The sequence below is a fragment of the Microcaecilia unicolor genome, chromosome 1 (assembly GCF_901765095.1).
Source record: "Microcaecilia unicolor chromosome 1, aMicUni1.1, whole genome shotgun sequence".
Lineage (NCBI taxonomy): Eukaryota > Metazoa > Chordata > Amphibia > Gymnophiona > Siphonopidae > Microcaecilia > Microcaecilia unicolor.
In genome coordinates, this window is record NC_044031.1 from 243,972,658 (window position 1) to 243,996,475 (window position 23,818).

Consider the following 23,818-nt stretch of genomic DNA (forward strand, 5'->3'; position numbering starts at 1 on the left):
TAGTAAAAGGGCCCCCTAATAAGTAAAACAGAGCTTATCTGAGCTGAGTAAATTTGAATACTCCTATAAGAAGGATCAACAAAAGGTTAAATAAGCTGAACACAGAGCTGCCCTTGGGTACTGTCATGTCCAACAGTGTAAAGTGGAAATAGTCTGGCATCACAAAAGAGTGGCCACCAGCAGCGATCACCCCACCAAACACTGATCTTTTATATTTTTCATAATACGAGGATGTACAGTTTAAACAGTGTTTGGGGAGGATGGATATTTTTAAAAAATGTGTTAAAAAAAACCTTTTTTTCAACCACTTGAAGTGCTTTTTTTCTTTTTGTGAATAGTATAATGTATGTTGTATATTGAATACAGCTAGTCATGTCCTTGAAACATCCATTTTTTCTCTATGACTACACAGGTGGATGGCTAGATTTAAGATATCTTACCTTTATAATCTTTGTTAAAGATGAGATCACTACGTAAACACAGGGAGGGTAATTTTCAAATACAGTTCTGTGATCCATATCAAAATGTGCTTTCTTAAAATTGGCCACCCAATGTGAGCAAAAATATGCACATATATTTACTCAGAGCAAGAAGAGGTGTTCTCGAGAGGAGGGTTTGAAACTGTGCAAAGGCTTTTGAAAATTCATGTTCCTGCATATAAACAAACTCAGAAAATGTGTACCCTGGAGAGGAGCTTATGTTAAAGCAATTATATGGGTAGACAGAGCTCCTATTTTGAGAAGTGCTGGGCTGCTCACCAAGGTCACACCCAAATATTCTGTGGTATTATCCGAAAAAAGCCACTGAAAATCCTCACTGACCACCCTGACACTATCCAGGTAGTGCCAGAGTGGGGATCTAGGGGAAATCAGAAGTTATCAGCATACATATCCTGGTGCCAGCTCTGAACATCAACGGTACCTGGATAACTTTGGAGGTCAGTATATACATGGATATTCAGCACTCAATATTCAGGAATGGATTCAAATGCCACAGCCAGTGTTTAAACATCAGGACATAGGTATTTTTTCCTGGGATTAATTTTCAAAGGTGGAAGTGCACACACATTTCCAGTTTGAAAATCCTGCAAAGTCTGCAAACAGAAAAATATGCGTACATGTTTACCCACATGCAGTTACAAACAGACCTCCAAACAAACTATGAATTGGACAGTGGTTGAAATACCAAGCAGCAATAACAAAATGGAACATTTTCTCTATTTTTTTCCTAAATGTTTTCTCAATTTTAGTCTTTAAAATTTTGCTCTCACCTATCTCACTCTTTTCTGACCCCAATTTCCCCTTTCTCACCTCTTACCCTTTTCCTCCTTCTCCTTCCTTCAGCTACTTTCCTCAACCAGTGGTGGCTCCTTTACCCAGGCCCTACCAAGACAGATTTCCTTGGCTAGGGCTTAGTCCCAAATTGTATGCACCTGGAATAATTCCACCCGTTAATCACTCTTTCTTTCTATATGTTAGAACAGAAAACTAAAAGAAATAGTCACAATCATTCAATGATAAAAAATATATTAGCCTTATAACATGGGAAACTGATCTTCACAAGAAGTACAATCCTAAGTTTTTCAGGAATATAAATCTATCAATCACAATTCCCTCCACTTGGACCAGTGTTTTCTGCACTAGAATTAATATAGCAGCCTAAGGTTGACATATGTTTGGCACAATTCACTCCAACATAACAAAAACTGGGTTCTGTGTATTCCTTTCACCATGTGATGTACCGTAAAGTCCATAAGAGTCAAAATCCTACATCCAAAGTCATTTGCTCAAAAAAATGTGCACTTCACTTCATATGAAGTGACTTACTTTAATAAGAATGCAGCAAGCTTTATTTCTTTCGCTCTGTTAATAAAGGTAAAAACTACCTTTCCAGATCTTACATAAAGTAATTCCATATATTTTCTACACTTCCTCAAGACGTATTCAGAGAGCAGGGGACCACTTCTTTTGCTAAACAAAGGTTCAAACCATAATACAATATAACACATACTTAGCAACCTGTTGGATGACTCCCTCAGTCCAAGTCATGGAGGAATACCTTTTTTATTTGACTCATTTGCACCTATTTTCCTCGAAGTTGTTCAGTGAATATCTGTTTGCACTGACTGACCACGCATGTGCTCATAAGGCCCATTTAACGAGGCCTCATGCCAAAGCACCATAGGGACTGCTTGTTTTCACTCTTTCCTCCCAGCAGTACCACACTAAGGAGAGCTGGGAAAGGGCCTATTAAATGAGGACACAGGCCACTCTTTTGTTATAGTCTGCAGTTTTCTCTCCCAGTACATTTTCTTTTTATTTAGAACTTCCATTTTTATCCGGTGTTGTTCTTCTGCCATCTCACACTCTCTCTCTATTTGCTGCATCTTGGCTACGTGCACTTCGTTCATCTGTATCAGCTGCAGCTGTAAAATGGACATCTGCTGCTGATGCTCTTCTTCGTGCATCTTTTTTACAACAGCCTCCTGGGCAGCTTTACTTCTGTAGTTTTTGTTACCTGTTGTTCTAGCAGCCGAACATGAGGGCTCAGGCTGGGAGGTGCCTTCACAAACTGGCAAGTTTGTAATCTCTTTATCTTCATCACACAGCTCTCTGTCTGACACAAGTGACTCTAAAAGCAATCCCAGAAAGACAGTTAAGTTAAAAATATATATAAATACATAACCTGCGTCTCATTCCTTCATCTCTCTCTACACAGAGAGATAAATGTGTTTCCAGAACAATTCAGTCATTTTTTTACCTGAACACAAACTATTGAGACCTGTATGTTAGATTTACAAAGGGGAACCAAAGGAAAGTAGGGATGGACAAATAGCCTTCCAATGTGATCCAAGATGAGGCTCACAGAAGTAAATATAAATGTATTTATCGACACACCAACTGTAAAGGACTCAAAAGTTTATTGAAGTACCAAAAGGCTCGACATGGAGCCATGTTTCGGCATAAGAATGCTCACTTCAGGAGTTCATGCAATCTACATATGAACAAACAAATGTATATAAAAAAAATAAGCCAAATATATAAACATATGACATGTAAAACTCAAAGTATGGTAGCTAACATATTAGGGCTCTCTGTTGGACAGATATGGTTTTCTTCATTATATTTATGCCGATGACATCTCAGTGTTGATTCCACTACAATCAATTTTTAACACTGATTGTACCAGAATTCAATGTTGTACTGATCTGTTAGATAAACAGACGTTTGCTCAAAAACTAAAACTCAATACCAAGAAAAATAAGGGCCTCTAGAGTTAGCGTGTGCTAATTTTTAACGCGTGCTAAAAACACTAGCGTGCCTACAGCATGGCTTAGTAAACAGGGCCCTAAATTTCTATTTTTAATAATAAATCTGAACATATCCTTAAGTCTATCATCATCAAGCAATCTGAATATAAGATCTCCTCTGCTGTGAAGATATTAGGTATTTATTAGTAAAAAAAAAAAAAAAAGTTTCTTTTTAATTAGAAAGCTGTGTGTTATCCAAAATTATTTTGAGAGTGAACAATTTGAACATTGAGTGCATGCCATATTGCTGTCTTACTTGGACTACTGCAATTCTGTCTACATAGGCTGCACAAAGGGGGTTTTGAGAAAACTCCAGACTGTGCAAAACATGGTGATAAGGTTAATTTTTGGCCTTTCTAAATACGATAGCATTTCAAACTATTATGTTAGACTTTACTGGCTTCCAGTTGAGGCCAGAATTATTTTTAAACTGGTAGCGGGAAATAAGTTCTGATGTTAATGTTAATAGAAATGATAATTGATGTAATCATATACACTGGGCTTTTTGTCAGGTAGCTGGCTTCTGGCCAACTCAGCCACCTGTCTATTTTCAGTCAGTAAATGAGTATCCAGCTACCCTGCTAATAGTCTCCAAGAAAATCTCATACAAGTGATGGCCCTGTCAGTCATTCACAACTTGGAAATTGCACACAGGGGACTGCCTTTTCCTTTATTAGACAGGCGAATAAGCTGTTGATTTAAAAGCAGTTGCAAAAATGGGCTTTTACCCTGGATTTGAATAGGGCCAGAGAGGGAGCATGGTGTACCGGATTCAGGAAGTCTATTCCAGGCATACAGGGCAGCAAGATGGACAGAAGAGTCTGGAGCTGGAGGAGAAGGGTAGCAATGAGTGACTTACTTGATAATGAGTTTCCAGGGGAGGAGTGTAGGGAGAGGTAAGATAAGAGATACCGAAGAGCTGTAGAATTAATACACTTCTAAATCAGTAAGGGCAGTTTGAACTATATACAGAAATAATCAGGGAGCCAATGAAGTGACTTGAGGAGAAGGGTCATGTGAGTGTAGTGATAATGGCAGACGATAAGTAATGTAGCAGAATTTTGAACAGATTTAAGGGGAAAGAGATGGTTTAATAGGAGAACTGTAAGAAGCAAGTTGTAGTCTACACAGGAGGTGATAGTGTGGATAAGGGTTTTGGTAGTGTGTTCTGAAAGAATGAATTTTGGTGATGTTATTTATTTTGGTGCATTTTTACCCCACATTTTCCCACAAGAGCAGGCACAATGTGGCTTACATTAATTCAAGAGGATACAATACAATACATAGAAGGCACAGATACGGAATGAGACAGGAGGGGAAGGAACATGGGATAACACAGGATGAATGTCAGGGGCGAAGCAACCGGCAAATAACCTGTACAGTCAACAAGAGAGAGAGGTTAAACTGTGGAGTTGCCAGTGGAATAAGCCTTGTCGAATAAGAAGTTTTTAAGGACTTCTTGAACAGGTGGTGGTTGACTAGCTCTTTTAGTTGTTTTGGCAGAACATTCCAGGATTTAGGACTGATGTAGGGGAAGGACGCAGCAAAAAGGGTCTTGTATTTAACATTCCTGCAGTTGGGATAATGTAGATTGAGGCAGATATTAGGTCATTTCTAGATAGTAGGCCAATTAGATTAAGCATGTATTCAGGGGCTTCTCCATATATTATCTTGTGTGTTAGTGAGCAGATTTTAAATGTAATACAGTCTTTTACAGGGAGCCAGTGTAGTTGAAAACGTAGTGGTTGAGCATGATCGAAGTGCAATTTGCCCAGTATTAGCCTCGCAGCCATGTTTTGAGCTGTCTGAAGCCTTTTCAGAATATAGTCCCGGCAACCAGCATAGATCCCGCTACAGTAGTCTATGTGGGATAGGACCAGCCAATGAACGAGGGTACGGAATAGCTCTCTCGTTATGAAATGCCTGATATGCTTCAGCCTCCACATTGCATGGAACATTCTTTTTGTGATGATTTTCACTTGATTGTCCAGTTGTAAGTGGGTATCCAACTCTACTCCAAGGATTCTCAGGCTATTTGAGATCGAACGTTTGAAGTCCTTAATGATGAGTGTATTTTGGACTACTTTATTGTAGTCCAAAGGATGAAACATTGTGTTTTGTCTTAAGTTTGAACAAAAACGCCTTTGCCCAGGAATCCATGATGGAAAAACTTGCGTCTATTTTATCGGAGATTTCGACTAGTGTTGACTTGAAAGGGATGTAGATGGTCACATTGTCCGCATAAATGAATGGGTTAAGGCCGTGCTTTGATAATGCTTTAGCTAGTGGAATCAGCAAAACATTGAAAAGGGACGGAGAAAGTGGTGAGCCTTGAGGTACCCCACAATAGGCTTTCGAAGGTGCGGAAATGATGGAATTAGCTTTTACTTGGTATGTGCGAGAGAATATCGAAGTTCTTCATGTAGTCATTTAGCTGAATATTGACCATACTTTCCATGGTTTTAATGAGTAATGGGATAGATGCTACTGGCCGATAATTAGAAATAACATCAGCTTTTATTTTTGGGTTCTTGGGAATTGGTGTGAGAAGAATGCTTCCATGCTCATAAGGAAAAAGCCCATTTTTGAGCATGAGGTTTAAGTAGGAGGTTAAGTCAACAAGGAAGCAATCTGGAGCTGATTTTAACAGATGACTAGGGCAAATATCAAGACCACAATGTTTCTTTGAAAACTTGGATAGTGCTCTTGCCACATTATCTACTGTTAAACTGCTAAAGGTGGTCCAGCTACGGTCAGCTGGGCATCGTTCTGGGGGTGAGTCCAGTGTCATGAGAAAGTCCTCGACAACAGTAGTACTACTAAATAGTGGTTGTCGTAACAATTGGATTTTCTCATTGAAATATGTAGCTAGTTTGTCAGCAGAGGGACGGTCTGTTTGCGTGGACACTATCTTGCTTGTATCAAGGAACGAAGAGTTCATGAAGCTTTTTAGCGTCATTGTCTGCAGACGGCTAGCTTTGTTGAAAAGTATGAACGGTTTGCTTGTTTGATAGCATATTTGTAGTTCCTATGACTGGATTTCCACACGTTTAGTGTATGTTCAGCTCTCACTTTACGCCACGCTCTTTCAAGTTTTCTAGTTTGTGTCTTTATTGAGCTCCTTTGTAAACCAAGGTGTAGAATTGCGATTGTATGAGGTTTTACGTTGGAAGGGCGCTATGAGGCATACTTTCAAAGCACTTAGCCTTCCAAAGTTCCATAGGTTTCTATGGAACTTTGGAAGGCTAAGTGCTTTGAAAATATGCCTCTATATCATCTAGGACACATCTGCATCTATTCTCCCAGGCAGTTTGATAGTATTCTGAGGCTGATTGTGCTATCCAGCTATCACTGTATATTGACCACCAACATAACTGAGGATCGACTATTCCTCTTGAGTAATATGCAGAGGGTTCGCTTGGCTGAGGCATGCCCGATTTTAACCAGTGCAAGGTGAATTGCAGTTTGAGATGGTCGGACCAAGGTGTAGCCATCTAGCTGGAAATTCACTTCGGCCAGGAATCTATAGATGAGATGAGATCTAGCGAGTGACCTTTTGAGTGAGATGGACAAATGCTAGGGCAAATTAGGTCCCAAAGACGGAGAAGGTCCAGGAAATGGTTCGCATCCAACGATTGTGGGTTATCCAGATGGAGATTAAAATCACCCAGAATTATGATAGTTGCATGAGCAATGCATGAGCAATATAGTCTAACTCTCCCACCTTATTTTTTTGGCATTTGCACACATACATTTCAAACAATGTTTGTTCCTATTTACAACTTGCTCAGCAGCTGACAGTGATAATTTACAATCTTTAAAATCTATCTGTTCCATATTTAAAGACACCTGGAGGCATATTTTCAAAGCACTTAGCCTTCCAAAGTTCCATAGAAACCTATGCAATTTTGGAAGGCTAAGTGCTTTGAAAATATGCCTCTTAGTCTACTATGGTCTCTATTGCAGCCTCGCTATCGAGCTGCCCTATCTTCCCTGTTTTGGTGATATTTTTAAAGATACCATTATCCAAACCATATGCTTTTGAGCAACTGTCAGCTTTTCCCCCAATTTATAGTTTAAATGCTGTTCTATCTCCTTTTATCTATTTACATTTAACTGATCGCCTTTCGTCACAAAGATAGCATGCAGTTATCATGTGTTAATTGCTACATGGCAATTGCAAAACCTTAGTTCACTTGAGTAAACAGATATCTAAAATGGTTGATTGGTGTATATCACAGAGACCATGGCGAAGTGCAAACCCTCCATATTTCTAGTTTTTACATTAGCAGTTGCAGGGCCTTAGAAAGAATACATGCTACAATACAAATTTACACCCAAATAGGGCCCTCTACCCAGAAGACATGGTATAAAAATTGTTATTTCTTGGCAAATCATTCTCCACCTTGATGAGAACACATCAGTTCTCTGAAGATGCTTTAAGATCCTAGCACTGGATTTATCATTCATTTCAAATCTTGTTTCATTTCAGGAAATTCACTGTTAACAGGCCACTACTGTAAAAACACACAAACGTTTTGTAAAGTATAACCTCCAAAGTGGTTTTTTAACATTTTATTACATCACCACTATGTTTATTCTAATCATCAGATAAATAAAAGTACCTTAGGAAAACAATTAAAAAATAATAAAATTTACAGTGTGTGTGAAAGTGTTGTGGTGGCACAGACTCTGATCCCCCTCTCCCAAACACACATACAAACCTTGCATCCTCCGATACAACCCTGGCCTAACCTCCGGATTCAAGTACCAAACCTCCCAAATCAAGAGCCTTGCCCCACACGAGAAGATCCACCCTATGACAGCAAACCTGGGCCTCTCCCGATTACCCCCCAGGGATCAGAATTGGTAGTGCAGTGGGGCCAAACAGCAGCGATCCTCCTCCACTGTAGTCCTGGTTGGCACCTCATTCCAAAATGGCACCAATGACCTCTAGCAGTAGTCTTGCAGTACTGCCAGGGGATAGGTTTGCTGTCGGAGGCGGCTTTTTAATGGAGAGGGGGCAGCAGGGCTTTATCACAGGATGCAGGGTTTGTGAAAGGGGGGGGGGGGGGGGATTGCAAACCACCTGCATCGCCCAAGCCGACTGCATTATATGCCTGGGCCCATAGCATGGGGGGGGGGCCTGTGCTAAATTGATCTGGCCATGTCCCTGTGCCATCTGCCCTGTACAGTAAATGCAGAACATGCCCCCTGCATTTACCCACAGACAGAAGGCAGACATCCATGGGTCTGGAAAAAGAGTACAAATGAATTGCATTTCAGTACCTCTCAGAGCTCTCTGTTAAATTTCATCACAAATACTGCACATCCTAATTTTAAGCTTAGTTTAGCTTTTTGAACTCTTTCATTCCTATATGCTTTTCCTGTCCCACTACCATTGCCCAATATTTTCCTACGGTGTATCCCACTGCTCTGCACCCTTTGTCGAGAACATTGTTCACTTGAGATACCTTTAATTAAAGATCTTGGAGGTGAGTTTCCATCAAATAACACCGAGTTGGATGCAGGTGATCTCCTAAATGATTTGGTTTGGATCTTGCCTTTTTCATCGATAAATAGCTCCAGATCCAAGACATTTTTCTTGCAGTCGGGATCTAAAGTTAAAAAATAAAAATAATTATGAAATCAAAAGCATTAAACAGCACCGTATGAACTTGTTAAACTGTTCTTAATGAAAATAAATTACTTATATAGGGTGTACCGGTAATTATCGATCGATTACCTAAGGTTAGGCACTGGGATGCGAATTCTGTATCAACAATGGTGCGCACAACTGCCAGTAGACTAGTGCAAGTCCATAGTTACGCACCTGACTGTAGGTATGAGCACTTATGCTAGCTCAATGGTTGGTGCATATGCTTGTGCACTCTGTAGCTTGGTGTGTACAAGTGCTTGCACGCCCCTAACACACCCATGCCCCCTTGCACTTTGCTATGCGCCTGCTAATTAGTACCAATTAACACCAATTATAGACAACTTGTGTTAATAACATAACATCTGGTCATATATCCTGCTTACACCTGTTCGAAGTGGGTAACAGTAACATAAAGAGCCAGAACAATCCTCTGGGAGGACAGTAAAAAAAAAACAAAAACAAAAAAAAAGTGTGACAAAATTATGAATAAAAATATTTTTGTAGTACAATTTCCGAAAGAGCAGAGTCTTTATATTCTTCCTAAATGACAGATAAGAATAAGATAACTGAAATGTCCCAACAAACTCTTTCCAATGACTGGTGGCTTGAAATGAAGCAAAGCAGTACAGGATGACACAACGACAATCCACCAGGGAGATCAAATTGAAAGCAGCTTTATTAGAGCACCAAAACTAAAAGACCCAATATGGGCCGTGTTTCAGCGGACACAGCCGCGATCACTATTTTCAACTGCATGCAAAAAGAAAAATCAACATCCATGATCAAGTATAAGAGATGAATTAGTATCTCAAAGAGCATAAATAAAATATAAAATGAATGTAAATAAACAAAAGTGGACTGCAACAGTATATATTGTCACAATGTAGTAAAAGCATATAGAAAGATTTATTAAGAAACTAGTAAAACAGGCCCATTTCTGACACAAATGAAACGGGCGCTAGCAAGGTTGTTCTTGGAGTGTGTACGTTTGAGAGAATGTGTGTGAGACTAACTGTGAGAGAGAGAGAGAGAGAGTGAATGTGCGAGTGTGTGTGTGTGTGACAGAGAGAGAGAGTGAGACTGGGTGCAAGTGTGTCTATGAGAGAGTGTGTGTGTGAGAATGAGAGTGTGTGCCATGGGCCCCCCTCCCTCCGAGTTCCAGGGTCGTCCCCTCCCTCCTTCCGCGTTCCAGGGTCGTCCCCCTCCCTTCCCTCCGAGTTTCAGGGTCATCCCCCTCCCTCCGAGTTCCAGGGTGGCCCCCCTCCCTCCGAGTTCCAGGGTCACCCCCCTTCCCTCCCTCCGAGTTCCAGGGTCGTCCCTCCCTCCGAGTTCCAGGGTCGCCCCCCCCTCCCTCCGTCGTGTTCCAGTGTCACCCTGCCCCTCCCCCCCTCCCTCCTAGTTTCAGGGTCCCCCTCCCTCCCAGTTCTAGGGTCGTCGTCCCTCCCTCCCTCCCTCCCAGTTCCATCCGCACTCGCTCCAAGTTTTAAAAATCATCTTCACAGGAAAGCAGCGTTTAAAGGCATGCAGCCTCGGTCCTTCTCTCTGTGTTAGCTCTGGTCCCGCCCTCATTGCGGAAAGAGGAAATGAGGGCGGGACCAGAGCTAACAGAGAGAGAAGGGCCGAGCCTGCACGCCTGGTGGCGGCGACCTGTGGGGGGTGTGGCGTTGCGGCGAGGGCGGCAGGGGCGGGGCCTCGTGCGGTTGGTCAGTGCTGCGGCTGACGTTCCCGGAACTACGTGACGTTCAGTAGCCTTACAGCAGAGAGGCACGAATGCCTCAGCCAGACAGCCACGCAGTCAGCTTCAAAACGTTGGAGGTGCGTTTTATTAGATACAGTGGTGGAAATAAGTATTTGATCCCTTGCTGATTTTGTAAGTGTGCCCACTGACAAAGACATGAGCAGCCCATAATTGAAGGGTAGGTTATTGGTAACAGTGAGAGATAGCACATCACAAATTAAATCCGGAAAATCACATTGTGGAAAGTATATGAATTTATTTGCATTCTGCAGAGGGAAATAAGTATTTGATCCCCCACCAACCAGTAAGAGATCTGGCCCCTACAGACCAGGTAGATGCTCCAAATCAACTCGTTACCTGCATGACAGACAGCTGTCGGCAATGGTCACCTGTATGAAAGACACCTGTCCACAGACTCAGTGAATCAGTCAGACTCTAACCTCTACAAAATGGCCAAGAGCAAGGAGCTGTCTAAGGATGTCAGGGACAAGATCATACACCTGCACAAGGCTGGAATGGGCTACAAAACCATCAGTAAGACGCTGGGCGAGAAGGAGACAACTGTTGGTGCCATAGTAAGAAAATGGAAGAAGTACAAAATGACTGTCAATCGACAAAGATCTGGGGCTCCACGCAAAATCTCACCTCGTGGGGTATCCTTGATCATGAGGAAGGTTAGAAATCAGCCTACAACTACAAGGGGGGAACTTGTCAATGATCTCAAGGCAGCTGGGACCACTGTCACCACGAAAACCATTGGTAACACATTACGACATAACGGATTGCAATCCTGCAGTGCCCGCAAGGTCCCCCTGCTCCGGAAGGCACATGTGACGGCCCGTCTGAAGTTTGCCAGTGAACACCTGGATGATGCCGAGAGTGATTGGGAGAAGGTGCTGTGGTCAGATGAGACAAAAATTGAGCTCTTTGGCATGAACTCAACTCGCCGTGTTTGGAGGAAGAGAAATGCTGCCTATGACCCAAAGAACACCGTCCCCACTGTCAAGCATGGAGGTGGAAATGTTATGTTTTGGGGGTGTTTCTCTGCTAAGGGCACAGGGCTACTTCATCACATCAATGGGAGAATGGATGGGGCCATGTACCGTACAATTCTGAGTGACAACCTCCTTCCCTCCGCCAGGGCCTTAAAAATGGGTCGTGGCTGGGTCTTCCAGCACGACAATGACCCAAAACATACAGCCAAGGCAACAAAGGAGTGGCTCAGGAAGAAGCACATTAGGGTCATGGAGTGGCCTAGCCAGTCACCAGACCTTAATCCCATTGAAAACTTATGGAGGGAGCTGAAGCTGCGAGTTGCCAAGCGACAGCCCAGAACTCTTAATGATTTAGAGATGATCTGCAAAGAGGAGTGGACCAAAATTCCTCCTGACATGTGTGCAAACCTCATCATCAACTACAGAAGACGTCTGACCGCTGTGCTTGCCAACAAGGGTTTTGCCACCAAGTATTAGGTCTTGTTTGCCAGAGGGATTAAATACTTATTTCCCTCTGCAGAATGCAAATAAATTCATATACTTTCCACAATGTGATTTTCCGGATTTAATTTGTGATGTGCTATCTCTCACTGTTACCAATAACCTACCCTTCAATTATGGGCTGCTCATGTCTTTGTCAGTGGGCACACTTACAAAATCAGCAAGGGATCAAATACTTATTTCCACCACTGTAGGATATGATTTAAATAATTGTTACAGTGACTTGCTGGCAGAGATAAACGACATAATGGTAAAGGAGATGAGCACACATTAAGTGCCCTGTTTACTAAGCCATGTAGGCCCGCTACCATTTTTAGAGCGTGCGCCAACCATGTAGATGCCCATAATAGTCCTATGGGCGTTTACACTGTTAGCACGCACTAAAAACACTAGTGCACCTTAGTAAACAGGGCCCCAAGTGTTCAGACACTATTCAAGATAGCATAACTAAACTAGTGCATAAATAATCGGAGTACCTGAAATCTCTGAGACAACTGAGAGTAATGCCTGGTGAGGTAGCAAAAGCCAATGAAGAAGCCGTCTCCACTATAGAAGATATACATAGTGATATTTAAAAAAAAAAAAAATAACATCAGAGGGAAAGTAACAGCAATACATGAGTGTGGGGGATAAATGAATCTAAATTAAAAGAAAACAGGTAAAACAAGGTAAGAACAATGGCTAGCGGTGCATTTAAAACATGATAGACGGTTATAAATGTATTAAATAACTGGTTAAGCCACTTAACATAAAAAACAGGTTAAGACGCTGTGACCGATTATCATTATAAAAAAAATGAAAACGGCACAAAAATCAAATACTCATACAAAGGTCATAAAAGGGCTATAAAACCAAGCTATGTTCTAGGGCAAATAAAATCATGGTACCAAAGTAAAAATAAACAAAAAAAAACGGATAACCTTACCAGCACTGCAGTGTAAACAGAATGACACCATGGACAATTCACAGATCAGTAATTAGGCAAAACGCAATACATGAGAGTAAAATGCATATGTAATTCCCGGTTATAATCATCAGCCCGGTTACGATCAATGTAAGCATTGGATTTTCCCATCTTAATAATGGCTTATGGACGTTTATTTTAGGAAATTATCCAAACCTTTTTTAAGCCCTGCTAGCTAACTGCTTCTACCACATTTTCTGGCAACACATTCCGGAGTAATTATATATTGAGGGGGTCTTTTACTAAGTCACAGTAATATTTTTAGCTTGCGGTAAATGCCAAGATGCCCATTATAGTACTGGGCACTTTTAACCTTCCGCTCTTTGACCCCATTATGCCTGGATCAATCGTAACTTATTCCACCACAATATAACTTTGTACTGGTTTCTCTACCGGCCTAGGCTTACGCCTTACGGTATTATGTAAGCCACATTGAACCTGCAAAACGGTGGGAAAATGTGGGATACAAATGTAACAAATAATAATAATAACATTCCTATGGGTGTCTCGGCGTTTACTGCCAGCTGATTTCTACCGCGAGCTAGAAAACCTATTGCGGCTTAGTAAAAGACCCCTGAGTGAAGAAATATTTTCTCTGGTTTATTTTAAATTTACTACTAAGTAGTTTCATTGCATGCCCCCTGGTACTGGTATTTTTGAAAAGGGTAAACATCTTATCTCCCCTCAGTCGTCCATTTTCTCCAAGCTGAAGAGCCCTAGCTGCTTTAGCCTTTCCTTATAAGAGTCATGCCATCCCCTTTATAATTTTTGTCACCCTTCTCTGTACCTTTTCTAATTCCGCTATATATTTTTTGAGATGTGGTGACCAGAACTGCATACAATAGTCGAGGTGCAGTTGCACAAAGGAGCAACACATAGGCATTATAGCATTCTCATTTTTGTTTTCCATTCCTAATAATTCCTAACATTCTATTTGCTTTCTTATAGTTTTCTACACCCATGTGTATCATGTGCACACCTTCGCATTAAATTTTACCTGCCAAACATTAGACCATTCTTCCAATTTTTTTTAGATCAATTCTTATGTTGTCTACTTCCTCCGGGGTGTCCACTCCAAATCTTTGTGTTATCTGCAACATGGCAAACTTGACCTTCTAACCCTAAAGCAAATTCATTCCCAAATATACTGAATAGAATTGGCCCCAATGCCAATATGCCTCACCTTTCGTTCCTCCAAGTCAATTCCATTCACCACCCTTCTATGTGGTCAGCCAGGTTTTTTTTGGGTTTTTTTTTTTTTATTTTATTGAAAATCTTCAAAACAGATACAGAAACCAGATAGAAGGTATACAAAAAAAACCCAAACTTCCAATAGGCTGCCCCTCATTCATACCCCCATCCCATCCCTGAGATTCCCTCCCCAAGGAACTATATGATAGAAGGACATGGAGAAGACTAGAAAGAGCATGGAGCAAGAAAAAAAGATGAACAGACCCTCAAAGACTGGAAACAATTATAAAGAAAATACAAATACATCAGACAAACCAAAAGAACGTACTATAAAACCATAATAGGACCAAACTACAAGGATACACACAAACTCTTCTCACTCGTAAACAAACTCCTAAATACTACACCGGTTACCTCTAATAACACAGACACCCCATCTGCAACCAACTTAGTGAAATTCTTTGACGAAAAAATTATAAAGCTCCAACGCATGATACCCACCAAAACCATCGAATACACAACCATCCTTGAATCCCTAGATCCAAAACCTGGTGAACACCCAGCAGACCGATCATGGATCAACTTCAACAAGATCTCAGTAGATGATCTCTCACAATGGCTTAGAAAATACGCCAAGTCTCAATGCAAATTAGACACGTGCCCTACTAGCCTAATAAGAGCCGCCCCAAACAATTCAAAAAAGACATCACGAATCAAGTAAACCACAGACTCCAAAATGGTCTATTCCCCTCGGATAGAGGAAACATCCTGCTCACTCCACTGCCAAAAGATGCTAAGAAAAACACAATGGACCTAACCAATTACCGCCCAGTTGCATCCATTCCGCTCATTACCAAACTCATGCAGGGCATAGTGACGAAACAACTTACTGAGTACCTAACTAAACACTCAATCCTACACGAGTCCCAATCAGGATTTCGAACAAATCATAGCACCGAAACAGTACTAGTGTCTGCAATGAACACATTCAAAAAAAACAATTGCAACTGGTAAGAACATACTCCTACTACAATTTGACATGTCTAGCGCCTTCAACATGGTTGACCATGGAATATTACTTCATATACTAGAATACTTCGGAATCGGAGGCCCAGTTCTCAAATGGTTCGAGGGATTCCTCACCACCAGATCTTACCAAGTAACAACAAATGATGAAAGATCACCACCATGGATACCGGAATGCGGAGTTCCTCAAGGATCCCCCCTCTCACCAACTCTTTTCAACCTAATGATGAAACCATTAGCCAAACTCTTAGCTAATCAAAATCTTAACCCGTACATATATGCAGACGATGTCACAATCTACATCCCGTTCAAACATGATCTAAATGAAATCACCAATGAGATCAACCAAAGCCTCCGAATCATGCACTCCTGGGCAGATTCCTTCCAGCTAAAACTCAATGCAGAAAAAACTCAATGCCTAGTACTCACTTCCCAATACAACACAAACAAATACTCCACTATAACCACACCATACTGCACTCTTCCTATATCAGAAAATCTGAAGATCCTTGGAGTCGCCATCGATCGAAACCTCACACTCGATACCCACGTGAAGAACACGAAGAAAAAGCTGTTCTACTCGATGTGGAAACTCAAAAGAGTGAAACCTTACATCCCGAGAAACATTTTCCGTACCCTAGTACAGTCAATGGTAATAAGCCATCTGGACTATTGCAACACACTGTATGCTGGCTGCAAAGAGCAGACTATTAAGAAACTCCAAACAGCCCAGAATATCGCAGCCAGACTCATATTTGGAAAAACAAAATACGAAAGTACGAGACCCTTAAGAGAAAAACTGCACTGGCTCCCTCTTAAGGAACACATTGAGTTTAAGATCTGCACGACCGTACATAAAATCATTCACGCAGATGCCCCACTCTACATGTTAAACCTAGTGGACCTACCACCCAGAAACGCCAAAAGATCAGCCCGCAAATTCCTCAATTTGAACTTCCCCAGCTGTAAAGGAATTAAATATAAGCAGGCATACGCCACTACCTTCTCGTACAGGAGTACACAGCTATGGAACGCACTGCCCACAGCCCTGAAAACCATGGACAATCTAACCAACTGTCGCAAATCCTTGAAGACATATCTCTTCAACAAAGCCTACAAAATGAACCCTTAATGACACTATCACCACCCAACCCACTTAAGAATTAAAACATACCCTACACCACCCTACATAACCCTTCCTTCTCTTATCCCTCTTCCATCTTCTGCTTAATATTGATTGTATCTAGATCCTGTCATGATGATGTCATAACAACTCTCTGTAAGCCACATTGAGCCTGCAAATAGGTGGGATAATGTGGGGTAAAAATGCAATAAATAAATAATAAATAAGAATAACCACCACTGAATGGAAAGGTTCCAGTCACATCTGATTTGCTGGAGTATACAGCCAAGTGCAATAAACAACCCAGATGTTATGAAATTTGGTGAATTGTCTCCTCCTAATAGTGGTCAGTTCCAACATCAAACAGAGATAATCCAATTTAAGCAAAATCACGGACAAATCTGGAGCAGAAGAGCACTTCCATGCTCATCAATCAGTTTCTAATCTAGTTCACCACTTTGGGTTCTAACTTCAGACAGTTCAATTTGTTCATGAGCCTCCTATAAGGAACCATGTCAAAGTTTTTTTTTCTGAAATCCGAATAGACCACATTTAGCATATGCCCTCATTTCAGTTCTCTGGTCACTCAGTCAAAGAAATCAATCAATCATATTTGTTTGCCATGATTCCTTTTAGTAAAGCCATGTTGCATTGGATCTTGTAACCCATTGGATTCCAGGTAGTTTAATTATCCTTTCCTTCAGCAGCTCCTTAATTATTTTTCCAACCACTGAAATGAAGCTTACGAGCTTATAGTTTCCCACTTCTTTGCTATCATTTTTATGCAGAGGGATCACATCTGTTCTTCTCCAATCTCATGGAACCTCCCAAAAATCTATTAAACAAATCTAGAAGAGGGCCCTACCAGAACCTCTTGGGTGTATCTCATCCGGCTCCACAGCTTTGTCCATTTTCAGTCTTTCCAGTTGTTCAGAAAAAACACTTTCTTTGTGAACAGTACAATACCTACTCCACTTTGATCCTGGGGAACTGAGTTTGATTCCCACTGCAGCTCCTTGTGACTCTGGGCAAGTCACTTAATCCTCCATTGCCCCTGGTACAAAATAAGTACCTGAATATATGTAAACCGCTTTGAATGTAGTTGCAAAAACCTCAGAAAGGCAGTATATCAAGTCCCATTTCCCTTTCCCACTCCCATGTATGCCTTTGTCAGCTGACAAGAGGCCCTCCTCCAGGATTTTCTTCTGTGAACACAGAAGTATTTGTTTACAATGCCTGCTTTTTCTTCATCACTCTCCACATATCAGTCCTCCGACACTTTCAGAATCACAATTCCATTTCTAGCTTCTTCCTAACTCCAATATACCTTAAAAAATTCTTGTCCCCTCTTTTAAAAATCTTTAGCTATTTTTTTTCCACCTGGGCTTTTGCCAGCCATATATTGCTCTTCACTTCTTTGAGTTTTAAGTAGTATTCTTTTCTGTGTTCTTTTTTGTATTCTTTTATATTTCATAAACACCTCCTGTTTGCCTTTTCCTCTTGCTTTTGCTTACTTTCTTTACATAGATATCTGTTACCATTTTTATAGCTTCTTTCAGATTAGACCTCTGACACTCAACTTCTCTTATATCCTCCCATTTTACCAGCTCTTCGTTCAGGTACTCCTCTCATTTTATTAGTTTGAATGTTTGAAATCCTTGACTAGAGGTTTTTGTGTCTATACTTTAGCTCTTAAATCAAACCATACAGTGTGATTACTACAGCCCAGGAGGGGGAGGGGAGCACCCACTTGGACATAAGACACATTTTCCCCATTCATGAGAAGGATCCGGTGTTGCCCTTCTCTTGTGGACTGCATCATCATTTGTTTACGCAGAGCACTTTGAAAGTTATCCATGATCTCTCTACTTCTTTCCGATTCTACAGATGGAACATTCCAATCTATATCCGGCAAGTTGAAATCTCGCAGCAACAGCACCTCTTCGTTCATTCCCAGCCTTTGGATATATACAACCAGATCTTTGTCCAGAATCTCCATCTGTGTTGGAGGTCTGTAGATGCTTTATAAAAAAATTCCCCAGTGAAGCCATCCAGTCCAGGTGCTTTGCCCAAAGACAAGGCCTTGATGGCCTGCAATACTTCCTTTGTGGTAATAGCACCATCTAGCATAGCTTGTTGCTCTACCATCAGTATTAGCAACTCCATGCCTTCCAAGTACTGATCAACCCGACTGTCGTTTATGCCCGGGTTTTTCCTGATAAAAATGAGTAAAAGTTTTTAAACCGTTCCCGAATCAAAAAGAAACTATTTAAAGAGGATCCATCCTTGTACCTTGTTTTTAATATGCATCAGTCTGATTTTAATTTACACAGCTTGTACACCAATTGAGAACTAATCTTATTATGCTTCTTATATTGTGTCAAACATAGTCTAGCATTAACAAAAGGCAGGCTATCCAAATAAAGCCGTGGAATTTGTAACTCATGCCACCCCCTTGATGGATCCAGTGCATTGATGCCTCTCCTCCAAGATTTTAATCTGGGCCCTCCAGTGCAAGGCATCCTGCTCCCTCTTACACTCGAGTGTGATGTCTTCTGTATGAAGAACCCCCTAGCAATAGATTTTAATGTATCCTTCACCATCCCTATAGAGGAGCCAGAGTGCTTACTGACCTCCCAAGTACACCTTTAGCAACTTAACAAAGGCCTCTTATCTCTCCATCCTGCAATAAAGTACTGTTTAAGGACCAGGCTGTAGCTCTCTCCTCCTGAAGGTCAGACAGAATGACCCAGCATGGGGCATGGTCTGAAAAGGTGGTATTACCTAAATGTGCAGGACTATCCCCATGAGCTAGGAGTTTATCCCCAAAATATGCAATCAAAGCAGGAATAAGTCCTGTGAAAGTGGAAATAAAATGTAGAGTCACGCTGACCTGCATGTCCATCTCTCAAAACGTCCACTAATCCTACTGCTTCAACCAGCCAATGCAATGCTTTAGCCAATTTAAAATCTTCTCCAGAAGATACAACAAACTATCAATGTTTGGGCTCATACATACATTAAAATCCCCCACCGTCAATTCTTACAGTTACACAAGCATTAAGGACCATAAAACTGACAACTCACCCACATGAGCCATTCCCATCACAACTGGTTAAAAGATTTGATGACTTTTTTCTTCCATTTATTTAATCTATGGTCTTAGGAGTCTCAGTCATGGTATTGTCTCCCATGTTTGGAAATCGGCTATTGTGAGTCCCAGCAAAAAAGATTCCAATCTAGATAAGGATCTATCTTCCAATTACCGTCCAATAGCAAACCTCCCTTTCGTTTCAAAAACAGGAGAATGTATTATACGAGATCACTTATTACTTTTATCAAGCACACAAATATTTTACACTTGGATCAAACCAGTTTCTGTGCAAACCATGATATCGTAACAACCCTTATAGGTATGAATCACATCTATTCAAGCTGCCTTGATTAAGACAAGGTTGTAATTCTATTATCTCCTGATCTTTCAACTGCATTCAACCCTGTGGATCATCATATTCTCCTACACAGAATACAAGACAGACATCAATACAACTTCCACTACTGGCAATGGTTTAACTCTTACCTCTCTGATAGAACTTACAATGTATTCTGGCATAATGATACTACAGTAATCTTTCGCTCTCACATGTGAAGTACCGAAAGGCTCCCCTCCTAGCTCCTATTCTATTTAAAACCATCTTTATATTCTCACTGCTACACAAATACAGACACTAGAATTAATTCCCTTTATGTAGACAACATACTAAATTTACCAACTTTTGAGTCATGTGGTATACAAGAACTTTCGGCATTTAATACAAAACTTACTGTAGATGGCATGGACAGGCAGACTGGATAGGCCATATAATCTTTATCAACCTACATTTTTCTCTGTTTCTATGTTTCTCAATGACTGAAAGAGAATAGAATGCAATTAAATCTAAATAAAACAAAGGCACTATTATTGTCCAAAGGTCAGAGGCATACCTTATTGGAATCTCTTATTCTCGAAGACACACAGATTTCTATTAGCAAGACTACCGATATTCCAAGAGTTATTCTTGACTCCCAGCTGACTTTTTGCTCACGTATCTCATAAGCCATCAGCCAATGGGTTAAAAAAAAATTTTCAAATTTGCTCTGTTTGCAACATACCTGCGGCTAAAGCACTACAAATTCGTATACATTCTTTAGTAATTACACACTTAAATTACTATAATGCCTTATTTAAGGGTCTTTATATGCTTGATTATCAGACGCTTACAGTTGAAAAAAATTCAACTATGTTACAGCTCTCTTGAAAGCAGAACACTGGCTGCCTATTGAAACCAAAATAGTTTATAAAATACTTATCCTTCAACACAAAATGTACTGTTCAGGATTACCATCCTTTGTTTACCGTTACTTAATCCTGTATTCATCCTCATGTACTCTCCATTCTTCTTACCAACATTTTTTGGTTGTTCCTTCATTCCGTCACTTTTTATTTTTTAAGATACCTCCAGAAATACTGTTTAGTATTACAAGCCCTAACCCTTTGGAACAGGTCTCCCTTTATCCCTTCATCAGGGAAAGGTACATCTGTTTCAAAAGGTATTTGACCAACCATTAATTTCTGCTACACTACCTTGACTTTTAAATACTACAAGAAGGCAGTGGTGGGCTTTATGGGGTTTGGGGGCACGTGATCTTTGTTTTAATTCTTTTTCCTATCATAACTGTAGTTCCTATTTTTTTCTGTTCTGCCTTATACTGTTATACTGTAAACTGCCTTGATATTTCATTTGTAAGACAGTATATCAAATAAATCTGAAATTTTATAACAGCCATCATATCTCCCCTGTCACTCCTCTCCTCCAGCATATACATATTTAGGTCTTCAAGTTTCTTCTCTTACATCTTCTGGTACAGACCTCATACCATTTTGGTCACTTTCCTCTGAACAACTTCGAGTCTTTATGTCCTTGGCAAAATACGCTCTCCAAAATGGAACACAGTAACTTGTACAGGGACATTATCACCACTTCCTGTCTGTTGGTTAAACCCTTCTTTATGCAGCTCAGCATCCTTCTGGCCTTGGCCACTGCCACCATTTCCCCACCTTTATATTCTCAGTACCATCACCCTGAGATCTTTTTCCTGGTCCACGCATAACATACGCTCGCTTCCTATCCCATACATTTCCTTTGGATTTCTGCACCCAAATGCATCACGCTATGTTTCTTCACATTAAAGCTTAACTGCCAAGCATTAGTTGATGCTTTTAATTTTTGTAGATCACTTCTCATGATTTCCATTCCCTTCCAAGTATCAACTCTGTTGCTAATATGTGTCATCTGCAAAAAGGCATACTTTTCCTTCTAATTCTTTAACTGTATTTGCATGACTTAACACATGGCTGTTTTGCTTCAACACTTGTAAGAATGAAATTGTTGAGAGCACACTAGATAATATTTGACTCTGCTATGAAAAATGTGATAGGACAGAAAAGTATCCATCACAAAAAAAGGATTTTGGAGAGTGTAGATACTATATAACCTCAAAAATATCTCTCACATGCTGGCACAAAGTGTGGATGGTTGGGCTTATTGCTGCAGCTTTTTTCCTCCCTTTTTTTTTCCAAAAGAAATGTTCTAAATGCACTTCTATTATTTTGGGGATCCACTTTAAGTCAGTTCTGTGAAGTCAGCATTTTTACATTTTTTACACTTTGAAATAGGAGGGGGTTTTTTGGAGCCCCTGAAGATACAACCGCCTGTTGAGTTTTCTGCACCCAAGTTGTTTGTAATGTTTCTCTGGGTGGATGGTTGGGCTTATTGCTGAGGCTTTTTCCCTACCTTTTTTTCAAAAGAAGTTTTCTAAATGCACTTCACAGAATATATATATATATATATATATATATATATATACACATACATACACATTTTGTGCCAGCACGTGAGAGATATTTTTGAGATTATATAGGACAGAAAAGGACATAACGTTTGTTAGCTAAGGTACATGGGTGTTACTCAAATGGTGGTCTAAATCCCCAATCAATGCAAATAAATGTGTGTGTGTGTGTGTGTGTATATACTCTCTCTCTCTTATATATATATATACATAGTTTTAGTAGACTAGGGCATTACAACCTGTATTATAATTCTAAGGTATATTTAAAGCAAGTGATGTGAACTATAGAGCACAGTGAATTTAGCTTACAGATCTAAAATGTAAAGAAAGTTTTCAGCAACTCATTCAACTTTATACAGTGGTTTCTATGATCATATGCTGCAGAAACCCAGAGCCAAAGAACACGTTATCCACATTATCTCAAGTAGTTAGTTAAATCACGGACTCTGAGCAGGCTTCATAATCAGACACACAGCTTGAAGAGTCCATGGATTGAAATCCTTGGATTTCTAGACAGTATATCCCAAGGCAGCTTTAAACTATGCTGGAGAATATGGAGACATGTTCTTTAGCTAAGATAGGAGAACATGCAGTAAGAGAGACAAAAGTTAAGTTTTCATATTAAAAGCTAATTTTTTTTCCTGGCTTGGTTGGGGAAGCTGTGAAAGCAGGGAGGGGAACTGATATTCTATCTAGCCTGGAACTGTTAATAAAGTAGAGTAATAAATGGTTTCAGCCCATGGGCAAGACTAGGCAGTTGCCTAGGGCAGCAGCGTCTACAGTGCACACAAAAAAAAAAGCAGCTACAAAGCAAACCTATATAGGTCCTGACCACACAAACTCAAAAGAAACAATTGGGAAGGGTGAGGGGGGTGGATTTTCACCAACAGGGAAAGGGGGCAGTTTTCAAATAGTTCATTTACCCAGATTATTCTGGGAAGGGTGGTGTTGGGGTGATCATGATTGTTGGGGGAAGAGAGATGGAAGGAGGCCAAGGGACCTAAACATTAATCAAGAAGGAGCAGGTATGCAGGAAGCAGTGAAGGGAAGGGAAAAGGAGAGGTGCTAGACTGCAATGGGGGGGGGGGGGGGGGAGGGGAGGGCATGGAGAGAGAAAGATGCTGACTTGGAGGGAGGAGAGGTGCTGGACTCAAGGGGGGGGGCGAGATTTAAAAAAAAAAAAAAAAGGAAAAAGGTGCTGGACTCAGGGGAAATGGGTTCAAGGAGGGAGAGATGTTGGACTAAGAGAAGCCAAGGAGGGGTCAGAGGGAGAGTGCAACTGCAGAAATACTGGACCCGCAGAGTAGCCTGGTGCATTAGGTAAATATGGCTTTCAGATCCCAAAATTCTTAAAATATTAAGAAATCTGGCTGGTTCCAGCAGACCACTGGAACCAATCCACCTTGTCTCCAATTGAAGGTC

The 23,818-nt window shown here is 40.7% G+C and overlaps 1 protein-coding gene across 1 annotated transcript in view; it reads right to left on the reverse strand.

Moving 5' to 3' along the window:
- Nucleotides 1–1,917: 1,917 nt before the first annotated feature.
- LOC115471576 (myb/SANT-like DNA-binding domain-containing protein 3) overlaps nt 1,918–23,818 on the reverse strand; it is a 53,661-nt gene continuing 31,760 nt past the window's right edge. The window contains exons 3-4 of the mRNA XM_030205251.1: nt 8,785–8,928; nt 1,918–2,631 (exon numbers count right to left, since the gene is read on the reverse strand). Of these exons, the coding sequence (XP_030061111.1) occupies nt 2,225–2,631; nt 8,785–8,928 (551 nt within the window). The 3' untranslated portion in view covers nt 1,918–2,224. The remainder of the gene's footprint in view (nt 2,632–8,784; nt 8,929–23,818) is intronic.